Here is a 19677-nt window from a genome sequence, read left to right as displayed (position 1 = left end):
TGGTTTAGCACCATCCTCCCGGTGCTGTCTTCGCCATACATCGTGGAGACTTCTTGCAAGATCTGGCCATTTAAAAGTGTTCAGCCCCTCCTCCAACCCCTGGCTTCTGTTCCAGTTATGTGATGTGCCTGCTCCCCCTTCACCTTCTGCCATAATTGCAAGTTTCCTGAGGCTTCCCCAGAAGCCAAGCAGATGCCAGCACCAAGCTTTCTGTACAGCTTGCAGAACAATGAGCCAATTAAACCTCTTTTCTTTATAAATTACCCAATCTCAGGTATTTATTTACAGCAATGTGGGAATGGACTAATACAGGGCTGGTCCAAAAGTAGTGAGTTATCTCAATTGATGGTTCACAGTCAGTTATAGATCAAATTCCTTGTTCTACTTTTTCCCTCGTTCTCAGGAAGGAAGGAAGGAAGGAGAGAAGGAAGGAGAGAAAGAAGAAAACGCACTTTGGGAACAAATCTAATAAGAAATGCACACTTTTACAAAAAAGGCACTAAAGCCTTATGCAAATATTTTAAAACTTCAAAAAATGGAGAAAGACTGTGTTTGGATGGGAAGGCTATCATTTTTTTGTAAACACAGCTATTGTGTCCAAGTTAATGTCTATCTTTGATACATTTTCAATTAAAATCTTTTTCACTCACCACAATAATTCAAAATTGATATTAAAAATCCTCAAGCAATGCTTCCCGATAATTTCCATGTCATGATCCACACAGAAATACTACATAAGAAACACACTAGGATATGCTGACGAGGCTGCTCCTATGGCTGGCCATGGACTCTGGCACGGCCAGGCCCTCCCAGCCTCCCAGGAGCCAAGGAGATGAACACATCTAATCCATTTTCCCTGGCTCACCAGTTGGGAAGCTTTGTTCTAGAATCTAGTGCAGTGGCTCTCCTCCTGCCCTCCTGGCTGCTCATTAGAATCATCTGGGAGCTTTAAAAACAATCCCAATGCCCAATCCTGCACCCCTCCACCCCCCACTCTCCCTCCATTCAGTTACATCAGAATCTCTCCAGGTGGAACCCAGGCATTACTGTTCTTAAATCTTCCCGGGTGATTTCAAGGTGCTGCCAGGGCAGAGAGGCATTGCTCCAATGCTTCCCAATAACCTGCGGATCTTGTCGGCACTGGGAGAATGGGAATTTAAAATGAGAGGAAGACAGGAAACAGAAGGCGGTGGTTTTAGAGCACTGAGCATTTGGAGGAGTAGGGGAGATTCTGGGAAGGAGTCATGGAGAGGGTCTAAGGCACTCAAGTGGAAGACAAAAATAACCAAAAAGGCCATGCAAGGATAATTAAGATAAACTTCACATAGTTTAAGTTTTTGCCTGAGGTCACCCCTGAACTTCTCACAAGGAAAAAACATCTTTCTTTCTCAGTATTCTCCTATGACACAAATGGCTTACTCTGCCTAAGACACAGTAATGAGGTTTGAAATATTAGAATTATAACTCAGCTACCATACAAACTTAACAGCTTCTCCAGACCTGTATCCTGAATTTAAACACTATTTATATCATTTCTCTGGAATAAAAGTTCAGTCACCAACTAAAAACCTTCTGGAAGAAGGTGGCAGAGATCTTACATTCAAACCCCACCATTTTAGCTTAATTTTTTATTTTTTAAAGTTATCAAAATGAAAGAAACATATCAGAAGAGATATGCAGACATAACATTAGAGAAGAAAATTCATAATTCTAGTTTAAAAAACAAATCCTCAAAAATGCAATCCACATTAAACCATGAAAGGGGCCAAGCAAGAGCCCACCCTTCCCTTATCTTTTGTCTGAGAGACAGAGAAAGCTAACGACTCCACTGGCATTATTTGCTCCCTGCATCTTCCTCCCGCACGTCCTTCTCCCATCATGGAACTCTGAGTGGTGAGTGGCAACACCTGGCAGCCTTCTCTTTCTGCTGCGGAGGTGACACCTCACACGCATGTTAGGGCAGGTATAGCCGAGTTGGTCAAGGTCTAGATTAGGTGTGATGTAAAATAGGGGATGGGGAGGCACTTCAGAGATATCAGCCTGCACAGTGCAATAAGACAGAGTGGAATATGTTTAAAAGGCATTCAGAGGCTACTTCATACTCACCCACCCTAGCCTGAACATTTCCAAGTGCCTCTAGCCTGCCTTCACCAAGTATGGATGACAAATATACACAATTTCTCCAGGAAAAAAAAAATTATGGAAACCTAAACCTCAATTCTATTTCTTATAACAAGGTTTCCCAAAGGTGGAAATTATCACCAATCACTTAACACTTTACCTGGCTGATCTCAAATCTACAGCCACTGCCACCTGCCCTTTTGAACAGTTCAAGTAATTCCTGGAAAAGAGGGAAAGCAGCCAACCTCCCTAACTCCAAATTCTCACCAAGGACAGGAATGGGCATATAATGGCTTTCTCCCATTCCCTCATCAGCAACTAATGGTGGTACACCCTTAACGTTTTCCACAAACCCAAAGAATGGACTTAGAGTCACAAAGAACAGTGGAAACAAGACTTTTAATGGTGGTCTTGCAATATTGGATGTCTGGTTAGGCAGGCACACCAGGGGCAGGTACAGCAGGTAATTTCAGTAGGTAATTTACCTCCTAGCATGCAAGTCCCTCCCCCAGTTCCTCACTGGTTGAATACTATGGGGTTACAATCTTCCCGGACATTGCTTAAGTTTCATTATTCCCTCCTAAGGTCATACACCAGTCCCCTTTCTTGCTTACGTTTCAATTTCCCAATAACAAAACTTTCTTCCCTTTTATGTGCTGACCCCTCCTCTACATCCTGTTCATTTATCGTGACTTTCTAGGTGCATGAGCCATGCAGTTTGTCACATCTGCAGGCTGGCTGACAGTACTTAGATTTATTATACCTTGAAAACAAACCATTTAAAATGTTTTCTCACAGAGGGAAAAACGGTTTCATGGGCCAGGCCTAGGGCCTCCACTGCACCATGCAGCCTCAGGACATGGCATCCTACGTCCCAGCCACTCCAGCTCCAGCTATGGCTAAAAGGCACCAAGGTACAGCTTGGGATGTTGCTTCAGACGGTGCAAGCCCCAAGCCTTGGCAGCTTCCATGTGGTGTTGGGCCTGCAGGTGTGCAGAAAGCAAAAATTGAAGTTTGGGAGCCTCCGCCTAGATTTCAGAGAATGTATGGAAATGTCTGGCTTTCCAGACAGAAGTCTGCTGCAGGGGCAGAGCCCTCATGGAGAGCCTCTACTAGGGCAGTGTGGAGGGGAAATATGGGGTTGAAACTCCCACACAGAGTCCCCACTGGGGCACTGCCTAGTGGAGCTGTGAGGAGAGGGCCACTGCCCTTCAGACCCCAGAATGGTAGATCCACCAACAGCCCACCCTGTGCACCTGGAAAAGCTACAGGCCTCAATGCGAGCCTGTGAAAGCAGCTACAAGGGCTGTACCCTCCAGAGCCACAGGGGTGAAGCTGCTTGAGGCCTTGGGAGCCCACCCCTTGTGTCAGTGTGCCCCAGATGTGAGACATGGAGTCAAAGGAGATTATTTTGGAGCTTTAAGATTTAATGACTGCCCTGCTGGGTCTCAGACCTGAATGGGGCCTGTAGCCCCTTTGTTTTGGTCAATTTCTCCCGTTTGGAATGAGAGCACTTACTCAATGCCTGTACCTCCCATTGTATCTTGGAAGTAGCGAACTTGTTTTTTATTTTACAAGCTCAGAGGCAGAAAGAACTTGCTTTGTCTCTGATGAGACTTTGGCCTTGGACTTTTGAGTTAATGCTGGAATGAGTTAAGACTTTGGGGGACTGCTGGGAAGACATGATTGGTTTTGAAATGTGAGAAGGACATGAGATTTGGGAGGGAACAGAGGAGGAATGATATGGTTTGGCTCTGTGTCCCCACCCAAATCTCATGTTGAATTGTAATCTCCAACGTTGGGGGAGGTATCTGGTAGGAGGTGACTGGATCATGAGGGCAGATTTCCCCCTTGCTGTTCTCAAGATAGTGAGTTCTCATGAGATCTGGGGGCTTAAAAGTGTGTAGCGCTTCCCCTTTCGCTCTCTCTCTCCTGTGGCTACTTCCCCTTCACTTCCACCATGATTGTAAGTCTCCTGAGACCTCCCTAACCATGCCTCCTGTACAGCCTGCAGAACTGTGAGTCAATCAAACCTTTTTTCTCCATAAATTACCCAGTCTCAGGTATGTCTTTATAGCAGTCTGAGAATGGACTAATACAGAAACTCATGCCGTAAACAGAAGCATTCATAAGGAAAAAGAGGCCACCATGGCCTATAAAACTCTTCGCAAACAAAGAAATTACAAACTTGTCCTAGACTCCTGGACACAAGCAGAAATGCCAGACCAATAAGAAGCACTCAGGTAACTATCAGTGCCAGGGTGGGGTACTCTCAGAGCCCTGGGAAATGGAACACAATCAGCCCCCAGCTCACACAATACATTACACCCAGATGAACCAAGAAGCTCTTCCAAGCTGTTGTTGGTGCCTTTGCCCTGAAAGATGGCCTTCTAACTGCAACAACCATAGCCAAATCCTTTTAATCTATTCTTCTAAAAGGTTCCAAGTAACCTAAGCTCCTGAAATAAAAGTTCTGTCATCTGGCCCTTACTCATAAAAATGATGATACTCTAACAATATCTGACACCCTGCTGGAACACCCCAAGCCTTGGGGAGGCCCATGCTGACCACTTGGTCTACACGGGCACCTCCACTACCAGCCACTCTCTAGACTTGTTTTATTTCCTTCAAAGCACTGATCATTGTCTGTGCATTCCCACTAGAATGTAAGTGCTGTGAAAGCACAGCCCGCGTCAGGTTCACTTCTCTATCCCCAGTGTCTACAACACAACCAGGCAAATTATAAGCACTCATGGCCTCTTGTTGAAAGGAAGAAAGGCAGAAGGGAGTGAGGGCTCAAAGGGAATTATGTCTTTACAGCAACTCTGAGCACATTTTCAATGCACAAGTCAATAAAAATGTCTACAGTAATCCTGGGCAAGTATTATTGTTACACTCAGGGCTCCTTATCTTCTCTCCACCCTCTTGAGAAAGAGTTTCTTTCCATGCATGATCTCCACAGAATGCTTAAAAGATGGAGGAACAAGCAACTCCCTCATTAGTTCTCAGCCCAAAGTGCATATTTAAAATAATAAAATAGATTATCTTAGAAAAAGAGTAATGGTAGGCATCTATAGCCCTTATTAACTTAATTGTATGGGAGAGCGAGACTGTGGGGGTGTGGTGTGTGTGTGTGTGTGTGTGTGTGTGTGTGTAAGAAAGAGAAACACTGATTGATGAAGGCCAAAGCCTACATCTGCATTAAAGATTAACACTTTATTTTTAAATTTAACGACCAATGACTTCCATTTTATGCTCTTTTTTCTCAGTAGGACTCTTCTCCAGACCACATAATCTCTCTTGGGAAAGGAGAGATAGAAAATAATAGGATCATATTGGTTTAAGAGAGGGAAGATTATGTCCTGAAGAAATACGGGATTTTCTCTCCCACTTAGTTACAAGCCTGATCAAAAGCTCAAACTGCCTCAGAGTTCATAAGGTTACCTTAGACAGTGGGTAATGGATGTATTCTGCTCCACATCAACAGAAAGGTCAAGAAAATCTTCATCTTTGCTACTAACCTGAAACAAAAAAAGGAAAAAATATATTAGGCATGAAATATGTAGTAGATAAAACTTTGAACATGTATAGGTAATCACTGACTGCAATAAAAACCATTAACTGCAGTTAAAGTCCTGCATGGACATGTATACTCATTGGCACCCAGTTACCTCAAAAACAACCCAATCTAGAGAAAATCCCAAATTTTCAATTTAACCTCATCCCTATCCCAGCTTTGACTTACAGCTTTTAATAGTTAAAAACCAGATTTTTCTCCGTTCATTTTTCCCATCGTTTCAAAGTAGGGAGTATTAAATATCCATATAGCCCAGATTGCAGAGTGATAAAAATGGAAATGGAAAAAGGACAAGAGACTTATAAAATCTACCCCCCAGATGACCATCCTTGTTGAGTCATTTCCACTTTTTGCCAGTCCCTTTCTCCCTTGCCCCATCATTCAAACTGTGTGGTGGGCCAGGGAGCCTGACAGGCAATGGGCCGGAGAATCGCACTGACCACACACAAAGCTGTCCTTTGGCCAGGAAGTGGTCATCACATGCAGAGCCCTGTGCTGTCCATGACAATGACCAGACCTGGGGCTGGCCTGCAGCCTGGGCTCACACAGGCCCGCCATACCGTGGGCAGCTCTCAGCTGAGCCGGTTCAGTGGCCCAAGCTGTGTCTCAGGCTTCAACAGCTCACTCCACACTAATTCTAGATCTCATATATCTCAAGGCTAACTGAATAAGTGCTTACTTCCCACTAATTCACCGACAACCCTGGGGTTTTACTGTCTTGTTCCCGGAGTAGCAGGAACAGGTGGCAACAACCTTCAGGTGCTCAGTCATTTAGCAGCAAAATGAAAACAACATTCCTTTTAAAGTGTGACAACTACCCTATGACCCAAAATTCCAGAAGTTATCTGAAGAAATATTCAGAGATGTGGATACACTCTTTTATACTTTTAGAAGTACACAAGGGGGCCAGGCGTGGTGGCTCACACCTGTAATCACGGCACTTTGGGAGACTGAGGCAGGTGGATCACTTGAGGTCAGGAGTTCAAGACCAGCCTGGCCAACATGGCGAAACCCCGTCTCTACTAAAAATACAAAAAATTAGCCAGGCGTGGTAGCACATGCCTGTAAAAATCCCAGCTACTTGCGAGGCTGAGGCAGGAGAATTGCTTGAAGCTGTGAGGCAGAGGTTGCAGTGAGCTGAGATTGTGCCACTGACTCCAGCTTGGGTGACACAGTGAGACCCTGTCTCAAAAAAAAAAAAAAAAGTACACACAGGAATGGATACTGAGACACAAGAATGGTTATTGCCCAGATCCGTATCCTGTCTCTGCCATTTATAAAGTTGATGGCTTCAGACCAGTTACTCAGCCTCTGTTTCCTCATCTGTAAAGTGGGGACAGCAAGAGTGTCTATCTCATAAGGCTGCTGTAAGGAGGAAATAAGATAATACATGTGAAGTGCTTTAAAGAGTAAGGAATCAATAAATTAGGAAGGGATAAAACATTTTAAGTGGCTTAAAATGGTCAAAAAGTTGGGAATGGCTTTCTACATTCTGGTTATCATACTAATTGAAAAAGTAGGTTATACAACTACATATAAGTTAATCCCAATTTTGTATAAAAAAGGCATCTTTATACTTACACACACGCATCCCCTCCCTTGGCATTCTCTACCATCCTGTTTTAATTTTTTAATGACATTTATTCCTACCATGGTAGAATGTATTAGTAGCCCCAAATCCTCACCATTGCCTCTACTGGCTTCTTTGTCATATGGCTTCACAGATACTCTCATCAAGAGGTGATTATGTTTTGCCACCCTTGAGTCTGAGTGTGACCATGTGACTTGCCTAGGCCAGTGGGATGCTAGAAGGCAGGTTACCACCAGCAGAGGCCAGAACAAGCATTTGTGAAACTGCTGTCTTGTATCACCGTAAGAAGGATAACCCCAGGCTGGCCTGCTGTTCCCAGGAAGAGGAGAAATCCATGGAGGAAAGCTGTCCTAACTAACGCATTCCAGCCAAGCCCAATCTAGAGTAAAACCCCTAGTGATCTTACAGACACGTGAGTGGGCTAGCTGAACTACAAACACACAAGTTTAGCTGAGTCCAGCCTAGACTAGTCAACCATAAGCCAACCCACCATTGCATGAGTTATAATAACAAATGATAATTTAAGGCTCAGAGTTTTGGGGTGGTTTGTGACAAAGCAATAGGTAACTGATACAACCACTTATCCTTTTATATGCTTTATTTTTATATGTTTACTGTCTGTCTCCCCCTCACTAAAATGAAAGTTCAAAAGACTGGCTTCCATAGTAACTAAGATCCCAGTACACCAATACGCCTCCAGAAAACTAGAAACTATAAACTCACATAACCAAAAACTAAAAGCAGCTACCTGAAGGCACTGGAGAGTGAACACAAGCAAGCACATGGGGAGTCCACACTTGGAGGAGGAGAGCTGTACACAACGAGTTCATGGTTTCATGGCCTTTAGCTTGGGGTGCTGAGGGGGAAATGCAGTCTTTCTGGTCTGCAAGCCAGAAGACTAAATCTGGGAAACCATGCCCACTGGAAAGAAAGGAAAGAGGGTATCTCCAACTCTGCTCACATGTGGCTGACCCCTGATCCACCCATGCATGGAATACACACAAAGCAACTTGGCTATTAACAAAATGGCTGCCACCCAAGATTCAAGCTGTCACCCAAGAAACATAGTGAATAGTTTGTTTGGGTCCAACCAAGATAAGTGACTGTTAAAACTAAAAAAACTCAATATGCATTAAAGAAAACTAACAGAATCCGGCCGGGTGTGGTGACTCACACCTGTAATCCCAGCACTTTGGGAGGTGGAGGCAGGTGAATCACATGGTCAGGAGTATGAGGCCAGCCTGGCCAAGATGGTGAAACCCCATCTCTACTAAAAATACAAAAATTAGCTGGGTGCAGTGGTGGGCACCTGTAATCCCAGCTACTTGGGAGGCTGAGGCAGGGGAATCACTTGAACACGGGAGGCGGAGGTTGCAGTGAGCCGAGATCTCACCACTGCACTCTAGCCTGGGCGACAGAGCAAGACTCCATCTCAAAAAAAAAAACGAAAACTAACAGAATCCAGAGTCTCTGCCACTTAACATTCTCAATGTTCTGAATAAGATCTAAAGTTACACTATGTGACAAATGTCTTACCTAAGACATTGCTAAAAGAAAATAAACTGAGACCAATCCTGGGATGACCCAGATGTTGGAATTAGCAGACAAGGATTTTAAAGAGGCCATTATAATTATCATCAGTAAAATAAAATATACTCACAATGCACCAAAATAACGTGAAACCCCAGTAAAGAAATAGAAACAATAAAAAAGAATCCAATAGAAATTCCAGAACTGAAAAACACAATACATTGAATGAATTTAATAGCAAAGTGGAGGTGACAGAGGAAAAAACAAGTGAATATGAAGACAGATCAATGGAAATTATCCAATGAGGACAAAAGAAAAAAGACTGAAGTAAAAATTAACAGATACTCAGGAATCTTTTAGCTAATACTGTACATATAATCAGAGTCCTAGAAGGGGAGAAAAGGGAGAATAGGGCAGTAGAACTATTTGAGAAAATAAAGGCCGAATATTTCCCAAATTTGGTGAAAGACATCCATTAATAGATTCAAGATACTCAACCAACACCAAGCAGGATAAATACAAAGAAGGTCAGCCAAGGTGCCTCACAGCCAAACTGTTGAAAACCAAAAATAAAAAGCAAATCTGAAACATCTACCAAAAAAAAGACAATAGGATGATCCAATTGGCAGCTAACGTCTCATCAGAAACTATGGAGGCCAGAAGACAGTGAAGCATCTTTCATGTGCTGAAAGAAAAAAATGATTAGCCTGGAATTCCTATATGCCACAAACAGATCATTCAAGAATGAAGGCAAAATGAGGAGAATTCATTGAGGTAAGAGACCTGCATCACAAGAAAGGTGAAAGGAAATTCTTCAAGCCAAAGAGAAATGACACCAGTTTGAAATCCAGATCCTTAAGAATAAAATGCATCAATAATGATAAATATTTGTGCAAATACAAAATACTTTTTTCCTCTTAATTTTTGTATAATATTCACACCTCTTTAAAGGAAGAGGCATAACACTGTCCTGTGGGATTTATATTCTACATAAATGTAATATATATAACAACTACAGCATAAAGAACAAGGTAGAGTGGGAGCAGAGGGAATATACACCTATATATTTATACGCTTTCTATATTTTATGTGAAATAGTGTCATTATTATATGTAAGGATACTGTGAAAAGTGAAGAATGTCTATTGTAATCTCTAGCAAAACCACTAAAAATACACACAGGCATGCGAAAATGTACTCAGAAAAGATCAAGAGGAAAATTAAAATGGAATTATAAAAATATATTCAAAAAGACTAAAATATGTTCAAAAAATAATTCAAAAAGAAAATATAGAAGAGGAACAGAAGAACAAAAAACAGAGGAAATAAATAGAAAGCAAATGAAATGGCAGCCCCAAACCCAACTATATCAATAATTACCATAAACATTAACGGACTAATAATTACAAATAAAAGACAAAAATTGAAGGAAGGATTTGTTTCCTTAAGGCAAGACCAATTTCTATGCCATCTGCAAGAGCTAAACTTTATATATAAAGACACAGGTTGAAAGTAAATGGTTGGAAAAACGACATACTATGCAAAGAGTTAGCATAAGTTTGTAGAGGGCTAATATCAGATAAAATAGATTTTAAGATAAAGTTATTAAGAGAAATAAAAGAGGACATTTCCTAATGATAAGAATGTCAACTTATCAGAAAAACACAACAGTCAAATATGGAAAGCCCCCATAACAGAGCCTCAAAAACACATGAAGCTGGAACACTATTTCACCAACAAAAGGGAATAAACTCCTAATACATGCTACAACACCAATGAATCTCAAAAACGTTACATAAGTGAAGGAAGTCATACATAAAAGACCACATATTGTATGATTCCATTTACATGAAACATCCAGAAAAGGCAAATCTCTAAAGACAAAAAGTAGATTAGTAGTGACCTCAAATGAAACAGGAATTAACTGCCAGTTATGAGGGATCTTACTGGCGTGATGAAAATTTTCTAAAACTAGGTTACAGTACTGGTTACACAACTCAGCAAATTACTTAAAGAAAAAAAAATCACTAACTGGATAGGTTTATGGCACGTAAATTATACCTCACCAAAGTTGTTTTTAAAAAGTCAAAAAATTCATAAAACAAAAATTGACAGAATTAAAAGGAGAAACAGGACAATCCCACAAAAATATTTTAATGCTCCTTTCTCAGCAACTGGTAGAAAAGCTAGTAGGGGGAAAGTCAACGAAGACATAAAGGATCTGAATAACTTTATTAACCAACATATCTAACTAACAATTATAGAATGCCACACCCAACAACTGCCAAATATTCTTTTCAACTCAGTAGTTCTCAACAGGGGAAATCTGGCTTCTAGGAGACATCTGACAATGTCTGGAAACATTTTTCAATGTTGTATCTTGGGAGATGCTACTGACATCTAGCAGGTAGAAGCCAGAGATGCTGCTTAACATCCTATAATGCACAGGGCTGTCCCCAACAACAAAGAATTATCTGATCCAAAATGTCAATAGTTCTGACACTAACAGATCCTGTTTTCTTTCTTTCTTTCTTTTTTCTTTGAGATGGAGTCTCACTTTGTCACCCAGGATGGAGTGCAGTGGCGCAATCTCAGCTCACTGCAACCTCTGCCTCCTGAGTTCAAGTGATTCTCGTGCCTCAGCCTCCCAAGTAGCTAGAATTACAGGCATGCGCCACCACACCCGTCTAATTTTTGTATTTTTAGTAGAGACAGGGTTTCACCATGTTGGCTAGGCTGGTCTCAAACTCCCAACCTCAGGTGATCCGCCCACCTCAGCCTCCCAAAGTGCTAGGATTATAGGCATGAGCCACCGTGCCTGGCTGAGAGATCCTGTTTTCACGGGCAGATGGTACATTTACCAGGACAGACCATGTGGAAGGACATAAGACATATCTCAATAAATTTAAAACTGAAATCATACAGAATATATTCCCTAACCACAACAAAATTAGAAATCAATACTATTAGGATATATATGAAAATCCCAAATATTTGGAAATTAAACAGCATACTTCTAATTAGTGTATGGATCAAATAAAAAAGATCGCAGGAAGAATTAGAAAATATTTTGAACTAATGCCAAAGAAAACATACCATCAAAATTTGTAGCATGCAGCTAAACCAGTGCTTAAAGGGAAATTTATAGCTTTATATCTGTATGTTATTAAACAAAAGAAAAGGGACCATTTTTCTACTTTAACTGCTATATCCTTAGTACCTAAAATAATTTCCAGCATTTAATAGGAAATAAATATTTACTAAATAAATAATAACTGAACAGAAGACTGAACAAATGGAAAGATATCTAAATGACAACAGTGGCATCTGAGTGGCAGAGTTATGATTTTTTTATTCATTTCTGTTTCTAATTTTTAAAAATAATCCACAGTATGTTCCTTAATTAGCAGAACTTTTTTCTTAACCTAAATGGCCCTTCTCTTCTCTGAAATAAGAAGATTATAGCCAACTGAAACCATAAATAAATTAGATAGCTAGGATCTCATTCTACTTAAGCTCTTATACGAAGAAGGTAATAAAAACAAAAACATTTTGTCCTGTTGGATGCAAATCTTTTTCTGAACTTAATGGTTTTGGAGAGAAGGAGAAATGAAACAAATGTAATTCATTAACTGAAAAAAGTCACTGTACTTCTCTCAATTCCAAATGCAAACTGCTACTAGAATTAGAGTATGTGAAAGCACTGCTCAGAGGAATCACCCCTGCAGGGGCTACCAAAACATGGCACTAAACCTTTCCGTTTGGATTTTTCTCTCTCCTTGCCCTAGACTGACATAGTCAAAAGCAATTAATGATCAAATAATGTGGTTTTTTTGGGGTGGGGCGTGGAGGAAGGGTGTTGGTTTGGGGGTTCTGTGGGGTTTTTTTGTTGTTGTTGGGTTTTTTTGCTTCTCTCTCTTCTAAGAAAGCTGCCAGAAAAGAAAACCATTTTCTTCCCACACACAAGGATCTCATTCTGGTCTAACTGAAAATACAGCTTGTCTCCAAGGAAACATCTATCACTAAGAGACTCCAATACTCTTAGCAAGTACAAGCTATATCTTATTCTCCTTTCTTCTCCCTCAATTTTGAGCGTGGAGGTCTCTCAAAAACTCTTAGTTTAAAAGCATAAAGAGACCTCACTTAATATTCTTTTTAAAGTAATTACAAGTCAATTGGTAAAACAGATTACATATAGGGTATACATATAAATCATGAGCTTTGCTAAATTCTTAAGTAATTAAAATCATATTCAGGCCGGGCACAGTAGTGGCTCACACCTATAATCCCAGTGCTTTGGAGGGCTGAGGTGGGTGAATCACTTAAGGCCAGGAGTTCAAGACCAGCCTGGGCAACACAGTGAGGCCCAGACTCTACAAAAACGCCTGTAATCCCAGCACTTTGGAAGGCTCAGGTGGGCAGATCATCTGAGGTTGGGAGTTTAAGACCAGCCTGGCCAACATGGTGAAACCCCGTCTCTACTAAAAAATACAAAAATTAACCAGGCATGGTGGCAGGCGCCTATAATTCCGGCTATTCAGGAGGCTGAAGCAGCAGAAGCGCTTGAACTCGGGAAGCGGAGGTTGCAGTAAGCCAAGATCACGCCACTACACTCCAGCCTAGGTGACAGAGTTGAGACTCCATCTCAAAAAAAAATCTTATTGAATTGGTGGTGTGCACCACTGTATTCCAGCCTGGGCAACAGAGAGAGACCCTAACTCTAAATAAAGAAATAAATAAAGTCAGCTTCTAAATCCCCATATTCCTTTCTTGGGCTTAGTAGAAAAGGTGATGAGTTGGCAGTTCTGCGATTGAACAATCGTGAGCCGAAAATGTGCTGGCTTTAAAAGGTACCCAATGGTGGGCTTTGGAAAAGTGCAACTACAACCAATTTGAATGAATCTCTGGGACTCAGAATCTCCACTGAGTATCACACCTCCCTCCACTACCCAGCCCTACTCCTATCTGCAAAAGCCTCAGAAGCTCTACTGAATCAATTTGAACCTCTGCAAACAAAGCAATGAGGAGCTGTAAAATTGGTACTTAATAAAGCAGTTCTTAAAACAACCTTTTGGCTCCAGTAACAGATACAAACGTGTTAAAGCCACTGAGAAGCATGGAAAAACCAGAGATTTGTAGAGAAAAAGCTCAGCTTAAATGGAAAGAGGGAAAATTAAAATAAACAGTGGCAAAATTAAGCTCCAACTGGGCTAACAAATCTTACGAACCAGACAAAAGAATAACCACAGGAGCATGCACGGCTACAGTGGAAAATCCCCAAGCCCCAAATCTGAAGTGCCTTTATCAAGGTTATCCGGAAAAGTCAGCAATGAATTACCCCTTAAAACAGTCTCTCCAAGTCTATTGCAGAATGAAACTGTTTGTCTCCATAAATCCCTCAGTTGACATTTGCACTGCAATCATAAACAACATTTACAAAGGGTGAGACCCAGGAAAAAAAAAAAAAAAGAAAAAGAAAATCATTGTTTTCTGAAAGCATGAAGGCTGGCAAAAAGGTTTTCCAGGATTGAAGGAACTAGCAGCTGAGGCAGCGACAATGGCAAGGTGCTCCCAGGGGCTAATTTGCTGCTCAGGATCTAGTGCCATTTAATCCTACAGTGAGACTTCACAAACATGGGTCTTGGCAATTCTGACTGAAGCACCATCTAAAGGCTGTCTGCCCTAGGCAAAGGATGTTACTCAAAAGAGGCTCCCTGTTTCTCATCCAGGTGAAGGAAATCTTTCCCATTTGGTCTTCTTGCACACTAAGTCCTCAAAACTTTATAGTAACAGAAAAAGACTGCAGGCTCTGTGTTTTCTTAGAAAGTACAGGGCTTTCTAACAATTAAAGCTTTCTAAAAATGGAATGCAATGCCTTGGGAGATTGATTCCCTGCCTCTGGACGGGGTCCATCAGATGCTGTTGACCAATGGCTAGGATATCATAGAAGGGACTCAGCACTGGCAGAAAAAAAAAAGATTAAATGACTGCTAGGATCCCATCCAGTTGAAGGATCTAAGAAAATGGAGGTGATTATCCAAGTAACTCCAGAGAAAAAACACTCTTGCCTGAAATCATGTCATCATTTCAGGGGGAAGAAAAGTAGGTTTTTCAGATTGCCCCATTTTCCAGAAAGACATACCTGCACACTCATCTACTTCTACAAAGCAAGTATAAACAGTTGGAATCCCATTATAACAAATACTACAGTATCATCCAAAATTTTCAAAGGCATTTTTGGGCACAGGCTTGATAACCCTCCAGGAAATAACAAGCTAGGTAGAAGCTTTTGCAATATAAATACTTGACAATGCAATATTTGCATTTACTGGGGTCAGCTGACCTTTTCACAGAAAAACAACAACAACAACAACAACTACAGATGTGTCTGAGCCCATCTTCTGAGTCTTCCTGAAAATCCACATAGAGTAAAGATGGATTTAGCAACAGTGTTACTCTAGAGTCTGGTGCAGGTTTTCTGGCTACAAATGTAAGAACTGAAGCCCCCTTGTTCTGGTTTCCATATCATAAACTCATGAAGTACTCTGTTCTTCTTCTTCACGGCATCTTGCAATTATAATTACTTAACTAATTATTCATTTTGTCATTAAAGTCTGTCTCCACGCTGGAAGTTCCAGAAAGGCAGGGCTCTCACTGTACCCTCGGTGCTTCAGGCTTTTACATAGCAAATGTGGAAAAAAACCCCACATATTTACTGAATAAAAGAATACTGTACAAAGCCACTAGATTAGCAAAAGTGAAGACATGAGAATAGCAGGGACAGATGATGTAGATAAATTAAAGCACTCACTCATATACTGAGTGTGTAAAGTGGTATAACCATTTTGGGAATTTGACACCTTCTAATCATGTTAATGAAAAGCATACCATATGACCTAACAAATTTACTTGATGTGCATATCCTAGAGAAACTGGGTTTGGGTGCACTAGAGTATACGTATTAAAATGTTCATAGCTGCATTGTTTATATTGCCCCAAACTGGCAACAGCCAACTATCCATCAACAGTAAAATGAATTAGTAAACTGTGGCATATTCATGCAATAGAATACCATACAGCAATAAAAATGAATAAACTAAAGCATCATGCAACAACACAAATGAATCTCACAAGGGATACTGAGCAAAAGGCAAAACACAAAGGACACATATTTATGATATGTATCACAATATCAAAAACAAGCCAAACTGAACTATATATTTCAGATATGCAAAAATAGGTCATCAGTTCTATCAAACATTCAAAGAACAGATAGATAAAAACTTATAGCTCTTCCAAAGAAAAGAGAGAACTAATTTTACAAGAATGTTGATAGCAAAACCAGACAAGTACAGTACAGAAAGGAAAAGTTCAAGCCAATCTCACCAATAAACATAGTGGCAAAAAATCCTAAAAATCTTAGATCTCACAATCCAACAATGTATATAAAAGATAAAGCCCCAATTCAGTTTATTACAAAAATACAAAGTGGGTCAACATTAGAAACTCTATTAATGTGACTGCGTGCTGTGGCTAACGTATGTAATCCCAGCACCTTGTGAGGCTGAGGTGGGCAGATCACCTGAGGTCAGGTGTTCAAGACCAGACTGACCAACATGGTAAAACCTCATCTCTACTAAAAGTACAAAAATTAGCCGGGCGTGGTGGTGTGCACCTGTAATCCCGGCTACTCCAGAGGCTGAGACAGGAGAATTGCTTGAACCTGGGACGCAGAGGTTGCAGTGAGCCAAGATCGTGCCACTACACTCCAGCCTGGGTAACAGAGCAAGACTCTGTCTCACACACATGAAAAAAAAAAAAACCTCTACTAATGTAACTAACTTACCACCACTTTAGAAACAATTTGGCACTACCTAGGAAATCTGAAGATGCACATGCCCTATGGCCAAAAATTCTGCTCCCAAAAGGATACCCCCGAGAGAATTTTGCCCATGTGGGCCAGAAGATAGTTTGTAGCAGCATTGTCTACAAGCCAAAAACTAGACACACCATAGAAGAATAGAAAAACAAACTGCAGTATATTCCTACAATGGTATACTACAAAATGATAACAATGAATGAACCACGCTACAAAGAAATGGCCAATTCTCAAAAATATTAATATAACCTTTAATGATAATAGCATGTTTAGAAGAATACACGTATGTGATTTCATCTATATAAAAGCCATAAACATGCAGAACTAAGTAAATGTCTAGAAATACACATGCATATGTATGTACAACTACAAAGAAAAGATAGTATTAACACACAAAATGGAAGACAGCGATTACCTCCCGGGCAAAGGATGAGATTGAGAGGAAAATTAAATTGCAGAGAAGTACACAGAGGGTTTCAAAGTTATTGTTAATGTTCCATTTTTTTATAGGTGTTGGGCATATGGATTCTTTAAACTATTCTTTAAAATGTATATGTGGCCTATATATAAACATATGTTAAACAGACACATATACTTCTTTATAAAAATGATATATTTCCTAATTTAAAAAATAATTTCAAGACTTACCAGTCTAGACCAGGCTTTACTATGAATCATTCCTCAATTCTACCTCATGAAATAAATCAAAATCTTTTCCCATAGCATATAGTTTTCTTCTTCAAGAAACATGAAAAACATTTTCATTTATTTATTCACTCAACTATTTATTGAGTAATTATTATATGTCAAATACTCCTTGGGCACCAGAGAGAGAAGCAAGACCGACACTATCCCTGTCCTCATCAATCTTACAGTTTAGTAAGGAAGACAGATGCTGCATACGAAATACATATAGATAAATATATGAATACAACAAAGTGCTATCACAGAAAAGTAGATTATTGTAAGATTATACAAGGTGACTTCATTATTTGGAAGTTCAGAGAAGGCCTCTCTCGGGTTTTAACACAAGCTGAAACCTGAAGAGGATTTAGTCAAGCAATAGGGGTAGGTGGTGTGCATTCCAGACAGAAAGTGGCATGTGCAAAGGACCTGAAGCAGGAAGGGATTTGAAAGGCTTGAGAGGCTACACTAAAGCTAGAGTAAGAAACAGAATGGCAAAGATGACCCTGCAGAGACAGACAGAGCCAGCTTACATAAGAATTTGTAGGCAGTGGTATTTTCAGTGAGACTGCAGGCCACTACTATACTTTAGGTAGGAGAGTAACATGGAGGAAGGCCAGAGGAAAAAACAGAGAATCCAGTAGGAGTTACTACAGTAGTTTAGTTGAGACTGCCAGCCAAGAGTTGATGGGTGCCTGAGCCAGGATGGGAGTAGCAGGGAGGAAGAAAAGTATCTTAAGGGAGATAGAGCAGACAGAAGTGGCAACAGAATAGATATAAGAGGTGAGGTAAGGATGGTGCAAAGGAGTACACCCTTATTAAATGAAAAAGACTGAAAATCTGTCAATTGTCATATTTACAATACAGCCCTAATTTTGATGTTTAAAAGTATACAAAGTTATTCTGAAAATAAACTGAATATCAAAAGGAATAAAAAACTATAATGGATTAAAACACATGAAATATGTTAAAATTCATGAGTTCATCACAAAATGGTAACACAAAAGACAGAGAGGGCAATAAAGTATATTAAAGGCTCTAACTGTTGGAAAAGTGGAAAAAAAATGAAATAAGTCAAGGATGCATGTTGTAATTTCTAGAGTAACCTCTAAATGAATTTGGAAATGTAATACATTAGATGCCAAAAAAATGAAAAATATTTCATTGATCCAAAAGAAGAGAGAAAAATGAATATAAAATAGATGAATTAAATAAAAACAAAGAGTAGGGGCCAGGTGTGGTGGTTCATGCCTGTAATCCCAGCACTTTGGGAGGCCAAAGCAGGCAGATTACTTGAGGTCAGGAGTTCGAAACCAGCCTGGCCAACAAGGTGAAATCCCATCTCTACTAAAGATACAAGAGTTAGCCAGGCGTGGCGGCGGGCGCCTGTAATCCCAAGTCCTGCTTAGGCAGGAGAATAACTTGAACCCGGGAGGCAGAGGTTGGAGTGAGCTGAGATCAAGCCACTGTACTCCAGCCTGGGCAGCAGAGTGAGACTCTCTCAAAAAAAAAATAAAAAAATAAAATAAAAATAAAAACAAAGAATAGGGTGGTAGAAACTTTCTGCCATTTTACCGTACACGTTAAAGTACACCACAAGAATGTTTCCAGAATGTGAAAAATGCTGTAGGACAAACACTCTGATTTCTTCAAAAAATAAATTGCGAGGAAAAAAGGGTGGGTTGGGGGGTGGTTTGGTGGGGAGGATCAGGATTGGCCAAAGTGTTAACAATCACTGATCCTGAATAATACACACATGGGAAACACCATACTACTGCCTCTACTTTTGTATTCATTTGAATTTTGCTGGAATATAAAGTAGAAAGGAACAGAGGGAAAAGGGGACGGAGAGAAGAAGAGAGAGCAATACAGAGACAGTGGCAGGGAGGGAAGATCTCTGGATACTTATTGGCATATTTATGTGCAGAAGATGTTTTGACAGGATATATTTTTAAATGTTCAAGCAGTTATCTCTGGGCTAATGTGATCACAATTTTTAGAACGTTACAAATTCATCATCTCTGGGTGGGAAGATTACCGGTAACTTTTAGTCTCTTTTTGTTTAGCTATGTTTTCTCATTGCTTTTACAATGGGTAAAACAGAATGCTTGACTCAAAAATTGTTTAAAAGGATGGAAGAAAGACTGCCAAAACCTAAAAACTTCTCCTTTACATAGATGTTAATGTGTAAATCTACATTTCTTAAACATTTCTGCATCGCAGCTCGCAATGGACTGAATGTGTGTCCTCCCAAAATTCATACGTTGAAACCCTCATGTCTTGAAATCCTCATCTC

The 19677-nt window shown here is 40.3% G+C and overlaps 1 protein-coding gene across 3 annotated transcripts in view; it reads right to left on the bottom strand.

Annotated features, from left to right (window-relative positions):
• The window catches only part of USP46 (ubiquitin specific peptidase 46), a 69378-nt gene that overhangs the window by 16030 nt on the left and 33671 nt on the right, over positions 1-19677 (bottom strand). For all 3 annotated transcript variants that reach the window (XM_055294741.2, XM_055294743.2, XM_055294742.2), the window contains exon 5: positions 5566-5642. In XM_055294741.2, coding sequence (XP_055150716.1) covers positions 5566-5642 — 77 coding nt within the window. The remainder of the gene's footprint in view (positions 1-5565; positions 5643-19677) is intronic.

The sequence above is a fragment of the Symphalangus syndactylus genome, chromosome 10 (genome assembly GCF_028878055.3).
Source record: "Symphalangus syndactylus isolate Jambi chromosome 10, NHGRI_mSymSyn1-v2.1_pri, whole genome shotgun sequence".
Classification (NCBI taxonomy): domain Eukaryota; kingdom Metazoa; phylum Chordata; class Mammalia; order Primates; family Hylobatidae; genus Symphalangus; species Symphalangus syndactylus.
Note: the sequence above shows the minus strand (reverse complement) of the source record. Positions and strands in the feature narration are given on the sequence as shown.